Source organism: Geotrypetes seraphini, chromosome 8 (genome assembly GCF_902459505.1).
Source record: "Geotrypetes seraphini chromosome 8, aGeoSer1.1, whole genome shotgun sequence".
Classification (NCBI taxonomy): domain Eukaryota; kingdom Metazoa; phylum Chordata; class Amphibia; order Gymnophiona; family Dermophiidae; genus Geotrypetes; species Geotrypetes seraphini.
In genome coordinates this window covers 34,662,702-34,685,717 of record NC_047091.1, presented here as the reverse complement: position 1 = coordinate 34,685,717, position 23,016 = coordinate 34,662,702, and the positions used below count along the sequence as shown (strand labels likewise).

At 43.6% G+C, this 23,016-nt stretch overlaps 1 protein-coding gene across 2 annotated transcripts in view; it reads left to right on the top strand.

The window, feature by feature from the left end:
* The first annotated feature begins 609 nt into the window (after positions 1 to 609).
* RHCE (Rh blood group CcEe antigens) overlaps positions 610 to 23,016 on the top strand; it is a 43,656-nt gene continuing 21,249 nt past the window's right edge. The window contains exons 1-4 of one of the 2 annotated variants that reach the window (XM_033954104.1): positions 610 to 827; positions 8,187 to 8,373; positions 10,041 to 10,191; positions 16,024 to 16,171. In XM_033954104.1, coding sequence (XP_033809995.1) covers positions 695 to 827; positions 8,187 to 8,373; positions 10,041 to 10,191; positions 16,024 to 16,171 — 619 coding nt within the window. In that variant the 5' untranslated portion in view covers positions 610 to 694. Of the gene's footprint in view, positions 828 to 8,150; positions 8,374 to 10,040; positions 10,192 to 16,023; positions 16,172 to 23,016 lie in introns of both variants that reach the window. The other variant, XM_033954103.1, reaches the window with a different exon arrangement.

The following is a 23,016-nucleotide window of genomic DNA, read 5'->3' as shown; positions in this document are numbered from 1 at the left end:
GTGGAATTCAGTATGTCACATATATAGAATGGAAAGATCAATAGCGGTACAGAATGGAAATTATAAAAATTTTATTAAAATATGGGAGCCATTAACATCTTTTTGTCATGATTAAATGCCATTTTTCTATTGATTATGCACATTTGGTATTGGGTGGGGGGAGGGTTTCAAGTATATGATCTTATGAATAGAGGGATTTGAGGGAGGGTGGGGAGAGGGTTACATTTCTACTTATAGATTATAATGATAAGATGTTCAAGTGCTCAGATTAATTGTGTTTATTATGATTATTTGTACACTTTGATGAAAGTTTTAAAATGAATAAAGAATTAAAAAAAAAATTATGTTTGAAATGAATTCATTTGAATGTGTTAGTATGTAGTGCAAGAAAACCCTGAAATAGGCCATCAGTAATTACAAATAATACACATTATAGCATCATATTCTACTTCCAATGTTAACACAACACTCATTAAAACATCTTAATAGACAGCTTAGGGTAAAGTGGAGAGTGGAACATGGTATAGACAGACAAGACAGAGTAGTATGCTGGCTAGAGATAAGAGAAGTCCTTCCTTGCTAACGTCTCCTGGGCTTCATATCGTTTCATGGCATGCTCCGGTTTGAAACGCTGAAGCAAATGTTTTGCACTGGAACGTATTAACACGATTATAATCGTTATCTTTGCGCTGGAATGGCTCCTAGGTATGCACCTAGCCTCAGAGGTCGTCTGCCATGGCTGATACTGATTTTAGAAACAATTTTTATTTCTATATTTTTGTTTTCAATTTCATTTGAGCCTGCCGAAGCCAGCAAGGTCTATCCAGGTGAGTGTACAAAGTTGTTTGCATACTAGCCACATTCATTTGCAAAGGTTCTGGTTTTGTAAATGGCACCTACAGCCTATTTTGCAGGTGGAAGACGGGAGTTTAATGATATACAGTGACTTAGTATTGGTATATTATATGTAGAAGCCAAAGATGTAATTTTGATAACTCTGTGGTCTGTCTTCATTGTGGTTTAGGCAAGCAAGAGAAGACTATTGGGCCGATATTCAGTGGCCGATATTCTGATCACCCTGGTGCAATTTGGCCAGTGCTGTGGCAGAGCCGGAGGCTAAGCTGGCACAGGTCATAGTCACCACTGGTGCCCATTTGCCTAACTGGGCAAGAGCATGTAAAAAGCAGTCCTATATTTGCCTGGTTAGGTGAATATTGGCTGCTATGTGCATACATTCAAGGTCTTTTTTTTTTTTTAACATATTGGGATTTATTAACCGCCCTTTTCATGAACAGATTCACCCAAAGCGGGTCTAATTAAGCTGGTAGCAGTCAGCATTTAAGAAGCACTGTCACTGGCTGAATATTGACCTATATGTTTATATGTATTGATTATTTGATTGCTTATGTATCTTGTGAATTTTTTTTGTGACACGTTGAGCGCATGTCCTCCCAAAGAAGGCAAGATCCAACTGACGTTCAATTCAGTTCAGAGCTATATGAAAATATACACCTTTTTGCCATCTTTGCCCTCAAGGCCGAACATGTAGGAAATTATTATTACTTCTGTGGTATCGATTTACTCATCACGATCGGTGTATGAACAACATTTTGTTACCTTCCTCCTTCGCGGGCCCATTTAGAGCCGCTGATACAAAGTTGCACCAAAGCCCGTTCAGTTCCTATGGGCTTTGGTGCATTTACCATGGTGAGCAAGCATCACTTCTGTGGCTTTGTAATAGGGGCCCTTAGAATCCACACGACATTCAGCATTCTTTTTTATTTTGTCTTTACTGCGCAATGCCTTACCTGTATCTCTTTGGCTTTTGATTCCCATTAGAGAATGACACGGGGAAAAATTCTGTCCCCATCACCATCCCATCTCCGGACCACCATCCTCTGCACCGCCCCATCCCTGTCTCTGCCGTCCCCTTCACCTCCCCGTCACCATCCCCGCTGTCTCTTTCACCGCCCCGTCACCGTCCCTGTCTTCAGCGTCTTCTCCTCTCCATCCCCCCCATCCCCAGCACCCTTCACGCGGTCCAGCATCTCCCTCCTGCCGGCCAGCCATGCATTTCCCTCCCTCCCTCCTTTTCCCTTACCTTTTCTTCTTGAAACTGGCGATTTCTATAAGGCTATGAGCTGTATTACAGCCGGAGCCTTGAAGTCGCGTCAGGTTGCCTGCTAGAAAAGTCTCCTCCGATGCAACCGGAAACAGGAAGTTGCGTCAGAGGAGACATTTTTCAGCAGGCAACGCGACGCGACTTCAAGGCTCCGGCTGTAATACAGCTCGTAGCCTTATAGAAATCGCCAGTTTCAAGAAGAAAAGGTAAGGGAAAAGGAGGGAGGGAGGGAAATGCACAGCCACGGGAGAGAGTGGGCTGCCGGATTGAACCCTCATTCACCGCGCGTTCACTACTTGTTCACCGTCCCATGCTACCATTCACCGCTCCATGGGGCGGTGAATGGCCTTGTCCCCGAACTCGCGGTGATCTTTTTTTTTGGTCACCATTTTGGCGGGTTACCCGCGGCTAGCCGCGGGTAACAACCACCGTGTCATTCTCTAATTCCCATCCTGGGTTGGGGGTCATGAGGTTTTCTTAGAATTCTGCTATGATCTGTGTGGTCTTGTGTGTTGGCTGTCCTGTTTTTAATTGGTGCTCCTTTCTGAATTTTAAAGATGAATGTTTTTGTTTTATGTATACCCCTTTGGTCTGTCTTCTCAGAAAAGGCGGTATAGAATATATAGATAAGCATAAACGCTGCTCCAACATTCATAGGAACTCCATCACGCTGGCCTTCATCACGCTGGCCGGTGCTAGAAACCTCTTGCATGGTTTTGCAAAAGGAGGGGTTAGCCATTTGCATAACACTTTAGCTAAACTGAAGTTTCCAAGTTTATTAGTTCTTAATATCCCGACCATCAAACAAATATCTGGCCGGTTAACAATAAAATTAAATAAGAGATTAATAATAGTAACGAGAAATTAAAGATTGTAGAAAGTGCATAGGAATATCTGAATTGAACATAAATGACAAAGACTAGACAAACTAGAAAGTGAGGGAAGTGGGGGAGGAATGGGGAAAAGTTACATTGTTGAGATGAAATGGAGAAAGTGGGGAGGGGATAAAACATAAGGATGAGGGCATGTTGTGGTTATATATACTTGCTTGAAGAAACAAGGAAGAAGATGAGAAGAAGAAAAAAAAAAAAAAAAGAAACTAGGTTTGGTTGAATGCATCCCGAAATAAAAAAGTTTTTAGGTTGGTCTTGAATTTGGCTAATTGTGGTTCGTCGCGGAGGTATTGTGGCAGAGAGTTCCATAATGTAGGGGCAGTTACTGCAAAGTTTGTTTTACGTGTATAATAGAAATCTTTTAGGGACGGTATGAATAGGAGTTTTTGGTCAGATGATCTTAATGTGCGAGGAGAACTTTGTGGTATAAGAAGTTTATCAAGGAATAAAGGTTGGTGAGAGAGTTTGGTTTTAAAAGAAAGTAGGATAATTTTATAGGTGATGCGATGGGAGATAGGGAGCCAATGAGCTTCTTTTAGGAGTGGAGTAACATGGTCGAATCTACTTTTTTTATGAATAAGTTTTATTGCGGTATTTTGTATTAATTGTAGACGTCGTAGTTCTTTTTGGGGGAGGCCGTTGAGAAGGGAGTTGCAATAATCTAAATGAGAGATTACTAAAGAATGGATCAGAATGGTGATTGAGTCAGTATCCAGTATGGAAATTAATGATCGAATGATGCGGAGTTTATAGAAGCAGACTTTTACAACTGAACTAATATGATCATGGAAAGTAAGATCTCGATCAAAGATGACACCCAGTAGTTTAATTTTAGTTTCCATGAGTAGTGGAATAGATTTAATAGAGATTGTTCCCAATAGAGATTCGGATGTTTTGATTGGGAATAGGAGTCCACGGGATTTATCGATATTGAGTGAGAGTTTGTTTGAGTAGAGCCAGTCATTTTTTTTATCCAATTTATTGTTTATATCTTTTATGTCTGAGAAGTTAGTAGAATTGATTGGGTGAAGGAGTTGTATATCGTCGGCATAAGCAAAAATTGTAAATTCTATAGATTGTGCTAAAGTAAGAAGAGGGGAAAGAAATATATTAAATAGTAGTGGAGATAGAATTGAGCCTTGTGGGACTCCGAAGGTTTGTAAAATGGTTGAAGAGATTTCGTTTTTTACAAGAACTTTAGAGCTATGTTTGTGAAAGTAAGATATAAACCAAGAAAGTGCAGAGCCTGTAATACCACAGTCCTTTAATCTGGTGATAAGAAGAGAGTGGTTGATAGTGTCGAAGGCTGCGGACAAGTCGAGAGAGATTAAAAGAATGGATTTTTGATGGTCGTGATAATATTGTATGGTTGAAATAAGGCCTAGTAATGATAGTTCTGTGGAATGAGAGGAGCGGAAACCTGTTTGATATGGATGTAATGCGTGAGTTTTATCAAAGAATTCTATCAATTGGGAATGGATGATTTTTTTCTGTAAGTTTGGAGATTAAAGGTAGATTGGCAATAGGGCGATAGTTTTTGGGGAGAGAAGAATCTGAGTTGTATTGTTTGAGTTTTGGGATGATAAGGGCTGTTTTCCAGGTGGTGGGTACGAGGCTGTCTGAAATAGATTTCAAAATCATTTCCCAGATGAATAGACCGAAGAAAGAATATAATTTTTTTAGAAGCAGAGGGGGAATGCTTTCTAATAGATTATTGGGGGAGTTTATGGATTGTAAGATGAGTAATAGATGTGCTAGTGAAGGCATTTTGAAGTCAGAACAAGAGCTAAAAGGTAGTTGAGTAGAATCATTGAGGGTTTGAACAGAGAGGGTAGGTAGTGAAGGTCCGAGGTGTGATCTGATGTCTTTAATTTTTGTGTCAAAGAACAGAGATAGTTCGTCTGCAGAAGGTAAAGTTGAGCTAGGTAAGTTTTGGTTTTTTTTTAAATATTTTGAGAGTGATTGAGCAAGACTGAAGAGAGTAGAGGAGTTACGGGTAGAAGAGAGAAGCTTAGAGTAATATTCTTTTTTAGTTTGTTGTATGGTTATTTTGTAATGAATGGCTTTTTCTTTAAATAGAATGAGATAGCTGTTTAGGCGTGTTTTTCGCCATTTGTTTTCTGTCGACCGAAGTTGTCGGCGGAGAAGAACCAGTTTTTCATTATACCAGGGTTGTTGTTGTCTTTTTGAGGATTGAGTAGAGGTAGTTTTTTTGGTTTTTTCTGATTTGGGTGCCAGAGAATCTATTAATGATTTTGTGGATGTTTCCCAAAGAGAGTATTGTTCAGTGATGGAAAGGGAAGAGAAATCGTTAAGGTTTAGATTAAAGGAGGTCTGGATGGCTGACAGGGTTATATTATTTAGGTTGCGGGTGATAAGGGTGTTTTCTTTACATTACATTACATTTCCAGGCTGCAAAACCTCGCGGATCGATACGATTTAGAGAACAGAAAACTGGACATTCCCAGCAAATAACAGTAAACATCTATCCATTCAGTTCTCTAGAAATTTTTCAAGCAAGAATGATTTCAGTAACTTTCAGTAATGTCTATAAGAGGAAGACCTTCTAAACAACGAACGCAACTCCTTATCCCAACTAGTTGCCTGGAATGCAAATAAGCGCTGCTGGAACTTCTAATACACAAAACCTCGAACTGAGGGAAAAACAAGCAAGGCCGTGTTACGTAGTGGACGGTTTGATGTAAATAAAGTAAGTAATTCTAACAAGTACACAGGCGCTTGGCCATATAAGATTTTATAACAGTGTTCCCAGTTTGAACATCACACGCACCTTGAATGGGAGAAATGTAAGAAAACGGTCTGAAAAAGAAAAAAGGGCCATCTATGCTTTAGAACAGGGATGTCAAACTCCCTCCTCGAGGGCCGCAATCCAGTCGGGTTTTCAGGATTTTCTCAATGCATATGCATGAGACCTATTTGCATGCACTGCTTTCATTGTGTGCTAATAGATCTCATGCATATTCATTGGGGAAATCCTGAAAACCCGACTGGATTGCGGCCCTCGAGGAGGGACTTTGACACCCCTGCTTTAGAAGCCTATTCTCCCACATGTGTGATCAGTGCCACGTGATCAGGTTTCCCTCACGTGCCTGATCACGTGCCCCAAAAAGAAATTATCCATTTCAGAGCTACGTTCTTAACAGACAGAGGGTGCCCTTATCAGCCCCACAACATACCCTGCATATGGCTGATCTTAAAGCTCACCACACCCGCTCTGCTTCACCAAGTCCCACTTTAAACAAGTTCTTACTTTATGCTTTCTAATATCAAGAAAAGTCTTTTTCTACCCTAAGCTGTAAAACCTGCTCACTCACTTCTACTATTAACCATTTTTAAAGCACTGAAAGGCGTACGCAGTCCTGTACATTCAGTTCTTAACTCGTAGCTCCACTGGTACCCTACCTTCCTCATCAGCGTATGAATTTTTTGTTCTTATGGTTTAAGTTTGATATCCTGCTTTCTCTGTGCTCTTGTGGTTGCTTACCCTATCCCAGGGGTAGGCAATTCCGGTCCTCGAGAGCCGGAGCCAGGTCCAGTTTTCAGGATATCCACAATGAATATGTATGAGATAGATTTGCATGCACTGCCTCCTTGAGATGCAAATCTATCTCATGCATATTTATTGTGGATATCCTGAAAACCTGACCTGGCTCCGGCTCTCGAGGACCAGAATTCCTTACCCCTGCCCTATCCTATCATATGCAATTTTACAATTCAATTGTAATTGTAAATTACTAATAAAACTTCACATTGAATCCCAGTCTCTCCAGACCGGAAAAAATGGTTGCATATCATCGTGGCATTAACTACAAAAAAAAGTGAAAGTAAGGACAGTGTAAAATCCCATGCATTAGAAACATGATGAAAGATAAGGGCCATTATCTTTTCCTCTCTCTAAGAGATCCCTCGTGCCTATCCTATGCTTTCTTGAATTCAGACATAGTCTCTGTCCCCACCACTTCCTCCGGGACATTATTCCACACATCTACCACCCTTTCTGTAAAAATGTATTTCCTTAGATTACTCCGGAGCTTATCATCTCTTAACTTTATCCTATGCCCTCTCATTCCAGAGCTTCCTTTCAAATGAAAGAGACTCGACTCATGCGCATTTACAGTATGTAGGAATTTAAACATCTCTATCATATCTCCCCTCTCACGCCTTTCCTCCAAAGTATACAGACTGAGATCTTTAAATCTGTCCCTATACGCCTTATGACGAAGACCACCGACCATTTTAGTAGCCTTCCTCTGGACCGACTCCATCCTTTTTATATCTTTTTGAAAGCGCGGCCTCCAGAATTGTACACAATATTCTAAATGAGGTCTTACCAGAGTCTTATACAGAGGCATCAATACCTCCTTTTTCCTACTGGCCATTCCTCTCCCTATGCAACCTAGCATCCTTCTAGCTTTCGCCGTCACCTTTTTAACCTGTTTGGCCACGTTAAGATCATCACATACAATCACACCCAAGTCCCGCTCTTTTTTCGTGCACATGTTAGAATATGTTATGAACATATATTCATTAATGTGCTTTTAAATCATGTAGTGCACTCTATATCGATTTTAAATGGGTTAACCTATGAATTATCAAAAGGAGAAAGGCCAGATAAATGGTCCTCCAAAAGGAGGCTTGAGGAGGTCCATACACCATGTTTATTGAGTAATGAGTTCAAAGAGCTCTCAATGGCCCGTAAGATAGTACAACTCAACAAGGGGCCATGTTTGTGGCACTTTAAAGCCTGCATCAGAAATTGTAATGGTGTAGTCACGTAGTGTGAATCGAAAGTGCACAACATGGAAGGCGCAACCAAACACAACTTTTGTGGCTGCAATGCCAATCGCTTCTGTTACGGTCTGAGGGTGTTCTGCATGAGGTTAGTTTATGAATATGTAGATTAAAATTCTAATGTTACTTTTTATTTAAATAACAGAAGTGTAAGAAATGAATAAAGAAAAAGTCCGATGATCAGTGGGGAGAAAAACCCAAACAAACTGGACATTTTGCCCATATCAATAGCTCGGTTTTTTTTAAGCACCTCCTCAGATTGGCCACTGAAAAAAGGCAACGGGATGTCCAGAGAGTTGTTTGTTTTTTTTCTGTGTTCCCAGAAACCCGTCTTATTGGTGTTAAACCATTTTTAACAGCATTTCAAGACATCAATGTTATGATCTTCCTCGGCTTTGGTTTCCTTTTGACCTTCATGAGAAGATTTGGCTTCAGTGGTGTCGGGTTTAACCTCCTCATTGCTGCATTTGGGATCCAGTGGGCCATCATTCTGGATGGAGTTCTGTTTCATTTCAAGGAGGGAAGCGTAACGATCAACATGCCCAGGTAGTTTACTGTAGCTTCTCAATGTACGCTTGCTAATGTTTGCCAACTTGTCTTGAATCATTAGTACAAATCTCAAATTTTATAACCCATTTCTCATTTATAATTTATAGAATTGTTTCTCAGCTCATTTTGGTGTGCTGCATGTACTCAAATGCAGCATATTGACTTTTTCCAAAGCAAGTCTTCATGATCTTAGCTTTAATTGGCATGGAAAAATAAAGAAAATGTATTTTTTCCCCCCCCCATGACTTTTACAATGCATTTTTTCTCTGCCCACCCACTCCCATCCTCACACCTCAGGGATTCAGGACATGAGTGGTTTGTCTCCACTCCCACTCTGTCTGGCTCCAGATATGAAATGACTTAGAAGAAGAAACAACAAGTAATTTAATCAAGTTTGCGGACGACACAAAACTGTGTAGGGCAGTTGGGACACAAAAGGACAGAGAAGAACTCGAGAGATTTGAACCAGCTAGAGAAATGGGCGGAAAAGTAGCAGATGAAGTTTAATGTAGAAAAATGCAAAGTGATGCACCTGGGTAAGAAGAACAAGGAACATGAATACAAAATGTTAGGTGCAGCATTGGGAAAGAGCGAGCAAGAAAGGGATCTGGGGGTACTGATAGACAAGACCCTAAAGCCGTTGGCTCAATGCGCAGCGGCGGTAAAGAAAGCAAACAGGATGTTGGGCATTATAAAGAAGGGAATCACGAGTAGATAGGCGGACGTCATAATGCTGCTTTACAGAGCAATGGTCAGACCACACTTGGAATACTGTATCCAACATTGGTCTCCCTACCTGAAGAAGGATATAACCCTGTTGGAGAGGGTGCAGAGGCGAGCCATGAAGCTAGTAAGAGGCATCGAGAATTTTAGCTACAAAGAACACCTCGGAAAACTGGGATTGTTCACCCTTGAGAAGAGAAGGCTGCGAGGGGATATGATAGAGACTTTCAAAATACTAAAAGGTTTTGACAAAATAGAGCAAAAAACATTGTTATTCACATTGTCAAATGTGACTTGGACAAGGGGTCATGGACTGAAACTGAGGAGCACCAGGCCCAGGACAAATATTAGAAAGTTCTGTTTCTCGCAGTGAGTGGTGGACGCTTGGAATGCTCTCCCGGAGGTGGTTGTGTCGGAGACCACCATTTCAGGATTCAAGGGCAAGTTGGACGCACACCTCCTTGCAAACCACATTGAGGGATACGGGTAAACAAGGTATTAGCAGGGAACACTGGAATTGGCCTCCGCGTGTGCGGGTCGCCGGACAGGATGGACCTAGGGTCTGATCCGGCGAAGGCATTTCTTATGTTCTTATGTTCTTATGGTGCCAGTGATCTCTAGTGGTAGTCTCGCGATACTTCCACTAGGGGCCATCCTTCCATATAGGAAAAATTATTCTTTTTGTAGTTAAGGTGCAGTAAGTGTAGACTCTTACCATTCTTTAGTAAAAGAGCCCTGCTGTTTTTGAAACTGTATTTAAAAGTGGTAAAATCTAGACGTGTACAAGGATTTTTTGCATCCGAGTAGCAGAACTGATCTTTGAAATTTATTTTTCAGAGGAAAAGCCGGTTATTAATCACCACCCTTCAATTCCTCTCCCTCTCCCTCTCCCACCCCAAACTTCATTGTAAGAGGATGTTAACAGAGCGTTTCTGTTCTAGTTTATTGATTGGATCAATGAGCACTGTCCCGGCGCTAATCTCAGCAGGCGCTCTCCTGGGAAAGGTTAACCCAGTGCAACTGATTTGGGTGACGTTGGTTGAAGTGACACTTTTCACAGTTAACAGATGGATTATTTCAGACCTCTTTATGGTAAGCCCACTTTCAAAGTGTATGTTTCCTGTTCAGGTACAGTAGGTATTTTCCTGTCCCCAGAGGGTTTACAATCTAGGTTTGTTCCTGAGATGATGAAAGGTTAAGTGACTCGCTCAAAAAGACAAGGAGCGACAGCAGAATTTGAATCTGGCTCCCTGATTTTCAGTCTACTGTTCTAATAACCATTCAGATGTTCTTTCACTCTAATATAGGAACTATGCCCAATACAAGGGGATCAACTTATATTAGTTTTTATCTTTCTTAACCTTTATTTCAGCACATTCAAGTGGACTAACAGGGCAACCACAGTACTTTATCCCAAAGACAGAGCTACTGGTGAGCCTGGGTAGATAACAAGCCCAACTAATGACAGCACCTCACTCCCTTCTCTCCTCTCCTCTTCCAATGGCTCGGCATCTGGCCTCTCTGAATTCCCTCCCTCCTCCCTCCCCCCCCCCCCCCCCCCGTCTCTCCCTGGTGTACCTCAGAGGCATCCCAGCAATTCATCTTCACTGCTGCACTGGCCCCCACAGCCTTCCCTTTGCTGCATCTTTCCAATGAGGAAACGGGAAGTTGCATCAGCAAGGGAAGGATACAGCAGAGAAAGGTTTGGACAATTTCTTGGAGGAAAAGTCCATAGCCTGTTATTGAGAAAGACATGGGGAAGCCACTGCTTGCCCTGGATTGTAGCATGGAACGTTGCCACTTGTTGGGGGATTCCACATGGAATGTTGCTACTCTTTGGGATTCTAGAATCTTGTTGCTCTTTGGGATTCCGGAATCTTGCTATTCTTTGGGATTCTGTATGTAATGTTGCTACTCCTTGGGTTTTGGCCAGGTACTAGTGACCTGGATTGGCCACCGTGATAATGGGCTTGATGGACCACTGGTCTGACCCAATAAGGCTATTCTTAAGCCTATGGGGGCCAGTGCAGCAGTGAAGATGAATTACTATGGCCACCAGAATGCCTCTGATTTAAACTGGAGAGGGATAGAGGGATTCTGATCTTTTTTTTTTTTGGGGGGGGGGACGACGACAGGGGGGTTGTTAGGAAGGACAGATGAAATGCTGAGCTAAGGGGGGATTGGAAGGGCCCACCCAAGTTAAATGTGTGCCAATCCAAAATAGTAGGTCTGCAGTATCCAGTTGTGAGATATAGGAGCTTTGTTGGCTTCTATCCATGGATGCCCAGATTTATGCTTTGCATGTGCACATCTGCAAGCTTGAAAATATATAGATATATATTTTACCTGTGCATGATTGAGTCCAGGGCTAAGTTCATTCAAAGATGCCTCCGGATCACTTTATCACTTCAAAGATCTATTAAAGAAATATTCTCCTTTAGTAATCAATGCTCGACAGAGTTTACAATCCAATCAAGACAGACAAACAGGACAAATAAGAGATTAGGGAATTACTTATGGTGGGAATGATTAAAGCAGAGGGTGAAGAGTTAAAAGCAGCCCAGGGAGACAAAAAGTCATTTCTGTTTTACCCCATTTAGGGGGCTATTTCATAAGTGGGCACCTTCATTTAGATGCCTCAATGCTTTATGCTTACAGCCTATTCTGGGTGCCAAGATTCCATTATAGAAACCTATCAAAACTCAGGGGTCCTCGAATCCAGTCCTCAAAGTCCACAACTCAGTCTGAATTTCAGGATTTCCACACTAAATATGTATCAGATCTATTTGCATGCAGTGGAAGCAGTGAATGTCAGTGCTGTACAGTAACTAAGCAAATGTAACTCATTTCTGTACATAAGTAAAAGTTTTGATACTTTTACTTGTAAAAAAAGTACAGGAGAACATTTGTTACTTTTACTGAAGCAATAATTTTGCCCAGTTACATTTGATGCGTGCAGTAAAAAGTAAAATGTAAATGTCAATTCTTCAGTAAACCAAACGAAACACGATTTTGCTATTGCAAACCTCATCATGCAAACAGTGGGTCACTTCGTCTTAAATGTTGCCAGTGTTTGGAGATGAGTTGGGTCACTTTAAAGCAGTGACGGGTCAAAAGCGCGCGAGGACAAAGGCGCGCCGACAACCCAGTGCAGACAACTGAGCGCAGTGCTTGATCGCGCCGAAGAAAAAACGTATTTTAAAGGGCTCTGACAGGAGGTGGGGGGGGATCCCCCACTCTACTTAATAGGGATCGCGCTGCCTCACGCTGCCATGTTGGGGGTGTGTGGGGGGTGTAACCCCCACATTATACTGAAAACTTAACTTTTTCCCTAAAAAACAGGGAAAAATTTAAGTTTCCAGTATAATGAGGGGGGTTACAACCCCCTAAACCCCCCACAACGCCAGCGTGATCTCTATTAAGTAAAGTGGGGAGAGGGGTGTTCCTCACCAACACCTCCCATCAGAGCCCTTTAAAATACAGTATTTCTTCAGCGCGATCAAGCCCTGCGCTCAGTTGTCTGCGCGCCTTTGTCCTCGCGCGCTTTAGACTATGAACCCTTTAAAGCGGAGATGAAGCTGAAGCTGGTGGCAATTCTTGATGAACAGACATTGTACACTTCCCCCTCCATATTCGCAGTTTCGGTGATTGCGGTTTTGACCATTTGCAATTTTTTTTTTGCCCCCCCCTCCCCCAGAGAATCACTCGGAGGCAGCCGCATCGACCAGAATCGGCCCCTGGACTTGGATCGGGGCGAAGAGGAGGAGGAGGAGGCGATCGGAGGCAACTTCACGCATGGACCTTACCTGGCGGTCTAGCGGTGGCGCGGGGCAGGAGCGATCTTCCGTGCAGAGCTGTGCAGTGAGTTCCCGTGCTCTCACAAGACAGAAACTCACAGCACGGGTGTACAACACGGCTCTGCTCGGGGCAGGAATGTAGGAAGATCGCTCTTGCCCCATGTCACCGCTAGACTGCCAGGTAAGATCCAGGAGTGGGTCAGAGTCAGCCTAAAAGTTATTCATGAATTTTCCGTATTCGCAGGCCGGCTCTGCACCTAATCCCCATGAATACAGAGGGAGGGGTGTAGTTGCAGTACTTTTACTTTTAACTCATAGAGTATTATTTTAGGGACTTTTTTACTTTTACGTGAGCAAATTTCTAATTTCTTTTTCATGATAGTTTTTACTTTGACTTAAGTATCAAAATATGCATTTACCTTTACTTTTGTCTTAGTACTTTAAACCAGGGTTCTTCAACCTTTTTACACCTATGGACCGGCAGAAATAAAAGCATTATTTTGTGGACCAGCATTGGTCCGTGGAGCGGCGGTTGAAGAACACTGGGCTAAGTCGTGAGCCAGACCCCGCCCATCTCTATCCAATCTCCACCCCTGCCCCGCCCCATAATAACACTATTTTTTCCATTCATTTTTCACAGATACACAATATAATCTTATTAACAACACATAATGGTTTAGCACAAAATTAAACTATACAAAGCACACTGACAGCAGATGTAAAGTCTCAAAATTGACACAATTCAATCACTAAATTCAAAAATAAAATCATTCCCCCCTACCTTTGTTGTCTCCCTCCCTCCATGCCTTACCTTCTAGCCTGCTCCCGCCTGGCCATTTTATGCCGCTCCCGGTATTATCTTCAGGCCGACTCCCTCTTCCTCACTGACGCAGTGCACAAAGCTGCGAGCAGCATCTCCTTGCACATCCCGTGCCTCATCTGGAAGCCTTCCCTCTGACGTTGCAACGTCAGAGAGAAGGCTTCCGGTTCAGGCACAGGACATAGAAACATAGAAACTGATGGCAGAAAATTAGTGTGGGCCCATCCAGTCTGCCCACACTAATGACCCACCCCTACCTTCCCCTATTTAGAGATCCCACGTACCAATCCCATTTTGTCTTAAAATCTGGTACGCTGCTGGCCTCAATTACCTGTAGTGGAAGATTATTCCAGCGATCAACCACCCTTTCGGTGAAGAAATATTTTCTGGTGTCACCATGAAATTTCCCACCCCTGAGTTTCAACGGATGCCCTCTTGTTGACCTTTAAGAAAAAAGATGTCCTCTTCCACCTCGATACGGCCCGTGAGATATTTGAATGTCTCGATCATGTCACCCCTCTCTCTGCGTTCCTCGAGTGAGTATAGCTGCAATTTATCCAGCCGTTCCTCATAGGAGCCGCTGCCCGTGGCTTTGTGCATTGAATCAGTGAGGAAGAGGGAGCTGGCTCAAAGATAACGCTGCATCGATCGCACCGTGGACCGGCGGTTGGGCCTGATGCATGTGCTGGCCCTGTGGACCAGCACCGGTCCACAGACTGGTGGTTGAAGAACAGTGCTTTAAACAACACTGGTGAATGCAAATAGATCTCATACATATTCATTGTGGAAATCCTAAAAATCAGGCGGGATTGTAGACCTCAAGGATTGGATTTGAGGACATCTTGATCAGTGACGTAGTAAGGGTGAGAGGCGCCGGGGGTGGTGGCACCCCTCCCCCACCATCTTCCCTGTCCCCCCTGCCATGCATGTGCCCCCCTTCCCTTTTCCCCGTACCTTTTTAACTTCTCTGGCATGAGCTGCATGCCCACGTTGGTGTCGTTGCGCCCTCTGATGTCACTTCCCGGAAGTGACATCAGAGAGAGCACCGATGCCGATGTCGATGTGGGCAACAACCTGGTATCGGGGAAGTAAAAAAGGTATAGGGAAGGCAAGGGGCATGCACACGCAGCAAGTAGAGGAGTGGATAGAGGATGAGGGGTGCTGCGTCTTCCGCAAGACTGAACCTGGGGAGGACCATCCCCGCTTACTACGCCACTGTCTCTGATCATAACCCGTCATTGGGGCACCATAACTGGCATAAGTGCGGTTGCATAAATGCAACAGGAACACTCATAATTATAAGTTGTATGGGTGTAGTTCTCTTGTAATTTTCATAGCAGGAGTACACATGCACTTTAGTTTCAAATAGAGAATGACACAGGGACAAATTTTTCCCTGTCCCTGCAGGAACTCATTTTCCCATCCCAGCAAGTTCTTTTCCTGTCCATGCCCCATTCCTGCAAGCTCTGTCCTCATCTGCACAAGCCTCAAACACTTGAAAATCCTAAGTAGCAACATTCTAGAGCTCAGATTGTGATGTCATAATGCCTCATTCCACCAATGCCTAAGCTCCGCCCTCATCTGCACAAGCCTCAAACACTTTAAAATCCTAAGCAGCAACATTCTAGAGCTGAGATTGTGATGTCATAATGCCTCATTCCACCAATGCCTAAGCTCCGCCCTCATCTGCCCAAGCCTCAAACACTTGAAAATCCTAAGTAGTAACATTCTAGAGCTCAGATTGTGATGTCATAATGCCTCATTCCACCAATACCTAAGCTCCGTCCTCATCTGCCCAAGCCTCAAACACTTGAAAATCCTAAGTAGCAACATTCTAGAGCTCAGATTGTGATGTCATAATGCCTCATTCCACCAATGCCTAAGCTCCATCCTCATCTGCACAAGCCTCAAACACTTGAAAATCATAAGTGTCCGAGGCTTGTGCAGTTAAGGCACAGCTTACAGGAATGGGACAGGGACAGCAACAAAACTCGTGGGGACGGGTCAGGGGAATTGAGTTTCTGTGGGGACAGAAAAAATTTGTCCCCATGTCATTCTCTAGTTTAAAACATTCGGCCAACTCCACACAGAGAAAATGAAGTATGCATGGTTTACATATATGAACAATTATAGAACTCCCCCCTCCCCCCCCACCCCCTCATCATCCTATCTCTGTCTATACTTCCTTCATTGGAGATTCCTGTGCAGCCTCTCTAAAAGGCAATAAATAAAGTTGGAATAGTTCTATTGCACAGGCATCGTAATTCTGCTGTATCCGTAGAGCTCACTTGTTTTCTTGCCTCTCAGATTGAGAAGCATGCCAGCCTGATGTTTGTTCACATTTTTGGAGCTTATTTTGGACTGGCGATTGCCTGGTTCTTCTACCACCCTTTGCTAGGCAAAAACACGGAGAAAGAAAGATCACAGCCTACATCACACCTGTTCTCACTGTTGGGTAAGACATTTTTGCTTTCAGGTCAGTGCCTGTCCTTTTATGTTTGCTGTTGAATTTTGGATTCATTTCTTTCTCTGATATTGATGCTTAACTTAATCTCCATTCCACTTATTGTAATACGTAAACTAGTGGTGGAAACGGACTTAAGAGCAGGGGTGAAGCCAGACAGCAGATCCTGAATGTTTCAGGTGGCTGGACCTTCATTGTGGCACTCAATTCCAGACTCTAGTTGTCTAATTTCTGATTTTTTCGCATTCCGGTAAAGTTTAAAAGGTTGTTTTTTTTCCCAATTGGCCTGGGCAATGTGTGTTTTTAGTAGTTATCTGGCCTTATTTGATTTAAGGAGCAGGTTTGGGGCTGTAAGTACTATTTTGAGGCCCTCTGTATGTTTGTCATAATCACAAAAGTAAAACAAAACAGTTTCTTGATCATGTCTCTTTAGCTATAAATTACAATGTTATTATTAACCTTTTCCTATCGTGTGTCCCGGCTGACGGGACATTCCAAAAATGTTGTTGCCATCGTCCCATGGCATGGGACATACAGTACACGACAGGAACACAAAATATTTGAATTTACAGACTTATGACTTATTTACATTATGTTTACAATAGCCGTAAATGACAACGGTGAATAAAACAAAACTTTGCTAAAATAATTACGATTGGAACCAGCGTAACGTAAAATTTATTACGATAGGAAAAGGTTAAGACTTAGCCAAAAGGAAAGATTTATAAACTATAAAGAGTTTTGCCTCATGCAAAATTGTCATTTTTTCATAAGACATTAACTCTTTTTTCTGCGGCCCTCCAAGTCCATAGAAACATAGAAATAGACGGCAGATAAGGGCCACGGCCCATCAAGTCTGCCCACCCCTATGACCCTCCCTATCTATCTTTGCGGATAGATCCCACATGTCTATCCCATTTGGCCTTAAAATCTGGCACGCTGCTGGCCTCAATAATCTGAAGTGGAAGACTATTCCAGCGATCAACCACCCTTTCAGTGAAGAAGAACTTCCTAGTATCACCGTGCAGTTTCCTGCCCATGATTTTCCACGGATGCCCCCTTGTTGCCGTGGGACCCTTGAAAAAGCACAGTTACTTACCGTAACAGGTGTTATCCAGGGACAGCAGGCAGATATTCTTGACTGATGGGTGACGGCACCGACGGAGCCCCGGTACGGACAATTTTAGAGTGATTGCACTCTAAGAACTTGGAAAGTCCTAGTAGGCCGCACCGCGCACGCGCGAGTGCCTTCCCGCCCGACAGTGGCGCGCGGTCCCCAGTTAGGATAAGCCAGCTAAGAAGCCAACCCGGGGAGGTGGGTGGGACGTAAGAATATCTGCCTGCTGTCCCTGGATAACACCTGTTACGGTAAGTAACTGTGCTTTATCCCAGGACAAGCAGGCAGCATATTCTTGACTGATGGGTGACCTCCAAGCTAACAAAAAGAGGGATGGAGGGAAGGTTGGCCATTAGGAAAACAAATTTTGCAAAACAGATTGGCCGAAGTGTTCATCCCGTCTGGAGAATGCATCCAGACAATAATGAGATGTAAAAGTATGAACTGAGGACCAAGTAGCAGCCTTGCAGATTTCCTCAATAGGAGTGGAACGGAGGAAAGCTACAGATGCTGCCATAGCCCGGACTCTATGGGCCGTGACAGAACCTTCCAGTGTCAGTCCGGTCTGAGCATAACAGAATGAAATGCACGCTGCCAGCCAATTAGACAACGTACGTTTAGAAACAGGACGTCCCAATTTATTCGGATGAAAGGACAGAAAGAGTTGGGGAGACGATCTGTGGGGCTTAGTTCGGTCTAAATAGTAAGCCAGAGCCCGCTTACAGTCCAAAGTATGCAGAGCTTGTTCTCCAGAATGCGAGTGAGGTTTCGGAAAGAAGACAGGCAGAACAATGGATTGGTTGAGATGGAATTCAGAGACAACCTTAGGGAGAAACTTTGGATGTGTACGCAGAACCACCTTGTCATGATGGAAAACTGTAAAAGGTGGATCCGCAACTAGTGCATGTAGCTCACTGACCCTCCTGGCAGAGGTAAGAGCAATAAGGAAAAGCACCTTCCAAGTGAGAAACTTGAAAGAAGCGGTAGCCAAAGGTTCAAATGGAGGCTTCATTAAGGCGGAAAGAACTACATTGAGATCCCAGATAACAGGAGGGGCTTTAAGAGGTGGTTTCACATTAAAAAGACCCCGCATGAACCTGGACACCAAGGGATGAGCTGAGAGGAGTTTTCCATGGACTGGCTCATGAAAAGCCGCAATAGCACTAAGGTGGACTCTGATTGAAGTAGACTTGAGGCCAGAGTCAGACAAAGAAAGAAGATAATCCAACAAGGTCTCCACTGCAAGGGAAGTGGGATCATGATGATGAAGAAGACACCAGGAAGAAAAACCTGTCCACTTCTGATGGTAACATTGCAGAGTGGCCGGTTTCCTGGAGGCATCCAGAATTGAACGAACAGGCTGAGACAAAAAAGTATCATGAGAAGTCAGCCCGAGAGAAACCAAGCTGTCAGGTGCAGAGACTGAAGGTTGGGATGCAGAAGGGTCTCCTGATGTTGGGTAAGTAGAGAAGGAAACAAAGGAAGAAGAAAAGGCTCCCTGGAACTGAGTTGAAGTAGAAGGGAGAACCAATGTTGCCTGGGCCACCTTGGAGCAATCAGAATCATGGTGGCTCGTTCCCTCTTGAGCTTGAACAAGGTTCGTAACATGAGAGGTAGAGGAGGGAAAGCATACAGGAACCGATTGGACCAATCGAGGAGAAATGCATCCGCTGCCAGACGGTGAGGAGAGTAGAGTCTGGAGCAAAATAGGGGCAGCTGGTGATTGTGAGGAGCTGCAAAGAGGTCTATCTGAGGAGTGCCCCACTGAGCGAAGATGGACTGCAGAGTTAAAGGATCGAGTGTCCACTCATGAGGCTGGAGAATTCTGCTGAGCTTGTCCGCTAAGGAATTCTGTTCTCCCTGAATGTAGATAGCTTTCAGGAACAGATGGTGATTTATGGCCCAAGTCCAGATCTTCTGGGCTTCCTGGCACAAGAGGCGAGAGCCCGACCCACCCTGCTTGTTGATGTAGTACATCGCAACTTGATTGTCTGTGCACAGCAGGAGAACTTGAGGAAAGAAAAGATGTTGGAAAGCCTTGAGGGCATAAAACATCGCTCTGAGTTCCAGGAAATTGATGTGATGCTTCTTTTCCTGGGCTGCCCAAAGGCCTTGTGTTTGGAACTCGTTCAAATGAGCTCCCCAGGCATAAGGGGAGGCGTCGGTGATGATGACTAGTTGATGAGGAGGTAGATGGAGCAGAAGACCTCTGGAGAGATTTGAGGATATCAACCACCATTGTAGAGACTGACGAAGAGATGATGTTACAGATATGTGTCGTGAGCAAGGATCCATCGCTTGGGACCACTGGGTAGCCAGGGTCCATTGAGGAGTGCGCAGGTGAAGACGTGCGAGGGGTGTGACATGGACTGTGGATGCCATGTGACCCAAGAGTATCATCATTTGCTTGGCAGAGATGGAACGTTGTGGAAGCACCTGTTGACATAGAGATTGAAGAGTTTGAAGACGGTTGGATGGCAGAAATGCTCTCATGAGGATTGTGTCTAGTACCGCTCCAATGAATTGAAGTCTCTGAGTGGGGATGAGATGAGATTTGGGTAGATTGATCTCGAACCCCAGAAGCTGTAGAAACAGGATGGTTTGGTTGGTGGCCAGGAGCACTGTTTGAGATGAATTGGCCTTGATTAACCAATCGTCTAGATAAGGAAAGACTTGAAGGTGGTGAGAGCGTAGAAAGGCAGCCACCACAATGAGACATTTGGTAAACACCCTTGGAGAGGAGGCAAGACCGAAGGGCAGCACCTTGTATTGGTAATGACGATGATTGATCATGAAGCGGAGATACTGTCTGAAGGCCGGGTTGACCGGTATGTGAGTGTATGCTTCTTTGAGATCGAGGGAACATAGCCAGTTGCCTTGATTGAGAAGAGGGTAAAGAGTGGCCAAAGAGAGCATTCTGAATTTCTCTTTGACCAAGCATTTGTTGAGATCGCGAAGATCTAGGATGGGTCTGAGATCTCCTGTTTTTTTGGGGACGAGGAAGTAACTGGAGTAGAATCCCTGCCCCTTTTGATCTAGAGGAACTTCCTCTATGGCGTTCAGAAGGAGGAGGGATTGAACCTCCTGAAGAAGGAGTGAAACCTGAGGAGTGTTCAAAGCAGACTCTCTTGGCAGACTTTGGGCAGGAAGTGTCTGAAAGTTGAGAGAGTAGCCGTGTCGGATGATGTTGAGGACCCACTGATCCGACGTGATGAATTCCCAACGGCTGATGAAGTAAGTAAGGCGTCCCCCTATAAGCTGTGGAAGTTGGGTAGAAGGAACGAGACTGGCTATGTTCTGGAGAACCAAGTCAAAAGGGTTGAGTAGGTTTTTGTGAAGGAGGAGGTTTCACCTGCTGCTGTTGCTGAGCCTGTCTAGCAGCTGGTCTTTGTTGTCTCTGACGTCTAGGCTGTTGTGTATTCTGTGGCAGAGGACGGGCCACGAATCTTCGTTGGTAGGCCGAGTGTTGACGAAAAGGCCTGGTAGGTGGAGTTGCCTTCTTAGTTTTAAGAAGAGTGTCCCACCGAGTTTCATGAGCCGATAGCTTTTGAGTAGTGGAATCCATGGAATCTCCAAACAGCTCATCCCCCAAACAAGGTGCGTTGGCTAGCCTGTCCTGATGATTGACATCGAGTTCGGAAACTCGAAGCCAGGCTAGCCGTCGCATGGCTACTGACATAGCTGTGGCTCTGGAGGTCAGTTCAAAAGTGTCATAAATTGATCTGACCATGAACTTACGAAGCTGCAAAAGGGAGGAACAAATTTGGTGAAAAGCAGATTTCTTCCGGTCGGGGAGATATTTTTCGAAAACAGTCAGATTTTGTATAAGCTGTTTTAAATAAAATGAGAAATGAAGAGAAGGAATCAAGATGGCGTCGGAGTGAGTCGAGCTACCAAGTGGCTCCTGCTCTGTTTGGCATTTTTTTTTCAATTTTTCAACTTTTTCTTATAGAAATTTACCTGCTATGCCTAAGCGCAGGGGTAAGCAGAGGAGTGTGCTTCCTGCCTCCTCTTCCACTTCACTGACTCGGCAAACGGCAATAACATCTTATGTCGTCCCAGTTGGAGAGGGTGCATCCGCTGACCGAGGAGGGCAGACCTCGGTCTTGGAAGGCGACGTTTCGCTTAGCCCCTTTGGGCCCGGAGTTCCTCCGCGTCCCGGGATGATGTCGGGGACGCCCTCAGACGCACAGGAAGCGCCGGAATTGATGTCTCCGGCGGCGCTGCAGGTCTCACCCCTGACCCCGGATGGAAACCACAGCTTGCTGACTTCCTTACAGTCAGCATTGGAAACCGGAGGACCTGAAAGTCAGCGGGAAGCGGGGAAGGTGGAGATGGATCCTATGGTGGAGTCCCCCGGAATAGCTACCCCTGCTCCCCTGATTAAACCAGCGGTGATTGACATGGAGGCATTATGGAGCGCTATGGAGACTTTACATAAGGTATGCTCCCAAATTGTACTTTCCACACAAAATACTAATACTAAATTTAAAACTTTTGAAGAGAAACTCCAGCAACAGTCTCTTAGAATGGATAAATTGGAGAAATCTGTGGCAGATGGGAAGATTACTACTAATTTACAACTTAAGGAGAAAGCTTTACTTGCTAGGAAAATTGAAAATTTGGAAAATGCTAATAGGAACCTAAATTTGAGACTTTTAAATTTTCCTGTTTCCAAGTTTCAATCTCCTAGGGATCTATTTCATTCTTTTTTGAATACTGTTTTGAAATTTCCTGAAAATAACATGCCACCATTACAAAAGATATATTACTTAAATTTACCAAAGGAGGATAAAGATAAAGGGAACGCTATACCGGGAGAATTGGATCTCACTGGTATGCTGGAGACATCGCAAGAAGATTTAATGACTAGAGCTACTTTATTGGTAACTTTTGTCTTTCTTCAAGATAAAGAATCAATTCTTCGTCTATTCTATAGGACTGAAAAGGTGGAATTTCATGGATTCAAAATTTCTATATTTCCTGATGTATCTAAGTGGACACAAGCCAGACGTAAGAAGTTTTTGGCTTGTCGTCAGTCTGTTTTGAGTTTAGGGGCAACTTTTCAATTACGTTTCCCCTGTAAATGTTGCATTACTTATCAGAGTAATAGATATATTTTTTATGAACCCGATCAATTGCAGTTTTTTCTTGAAGGTAAAGTAACCACAAGAATTCCAGATACCTCCATGGAATCTACCCAGCAGGCCATTAGTTAAATAACTCCAACTGCACTCTGTTATTTGTATTGTATTAATTTAGTTTATTTCTTGAAACCAACTACCCTTGGAAGTGACTGATTCCTTCTCCTCTCAGATTGTGGACTATACTCATAGTTACTATGTGGCATTATTTTATAATTAATAATTGTTTTTCTTATTGGATTGTTATATTTCCTTCAAGCACTGATTGACATGTTAATTTGTAAAAGTATAAATAAATTAAAAAAAAAAATGAGAAATGAAATGCGTAATTTCCTGACCGGTTGGCCAACATCGCATTCTGGTACAGCCGTTTTCCAAATTTGTCCATGGATTTACCCTCTCTGCCAGGAGGGACTGAAGCATACACACTAGCCCCCTTAGACTTTTTGAGTGTAGACTCAACTAAAAGGGATTCATGAGGTAATTGGGGTTTATCAAACCCAGGAATGGGAATGACCTTATACAAAGAGTCCAACTTACGGGGAGCTCCAGGTACAGTTAAAGGAGATTCTAAA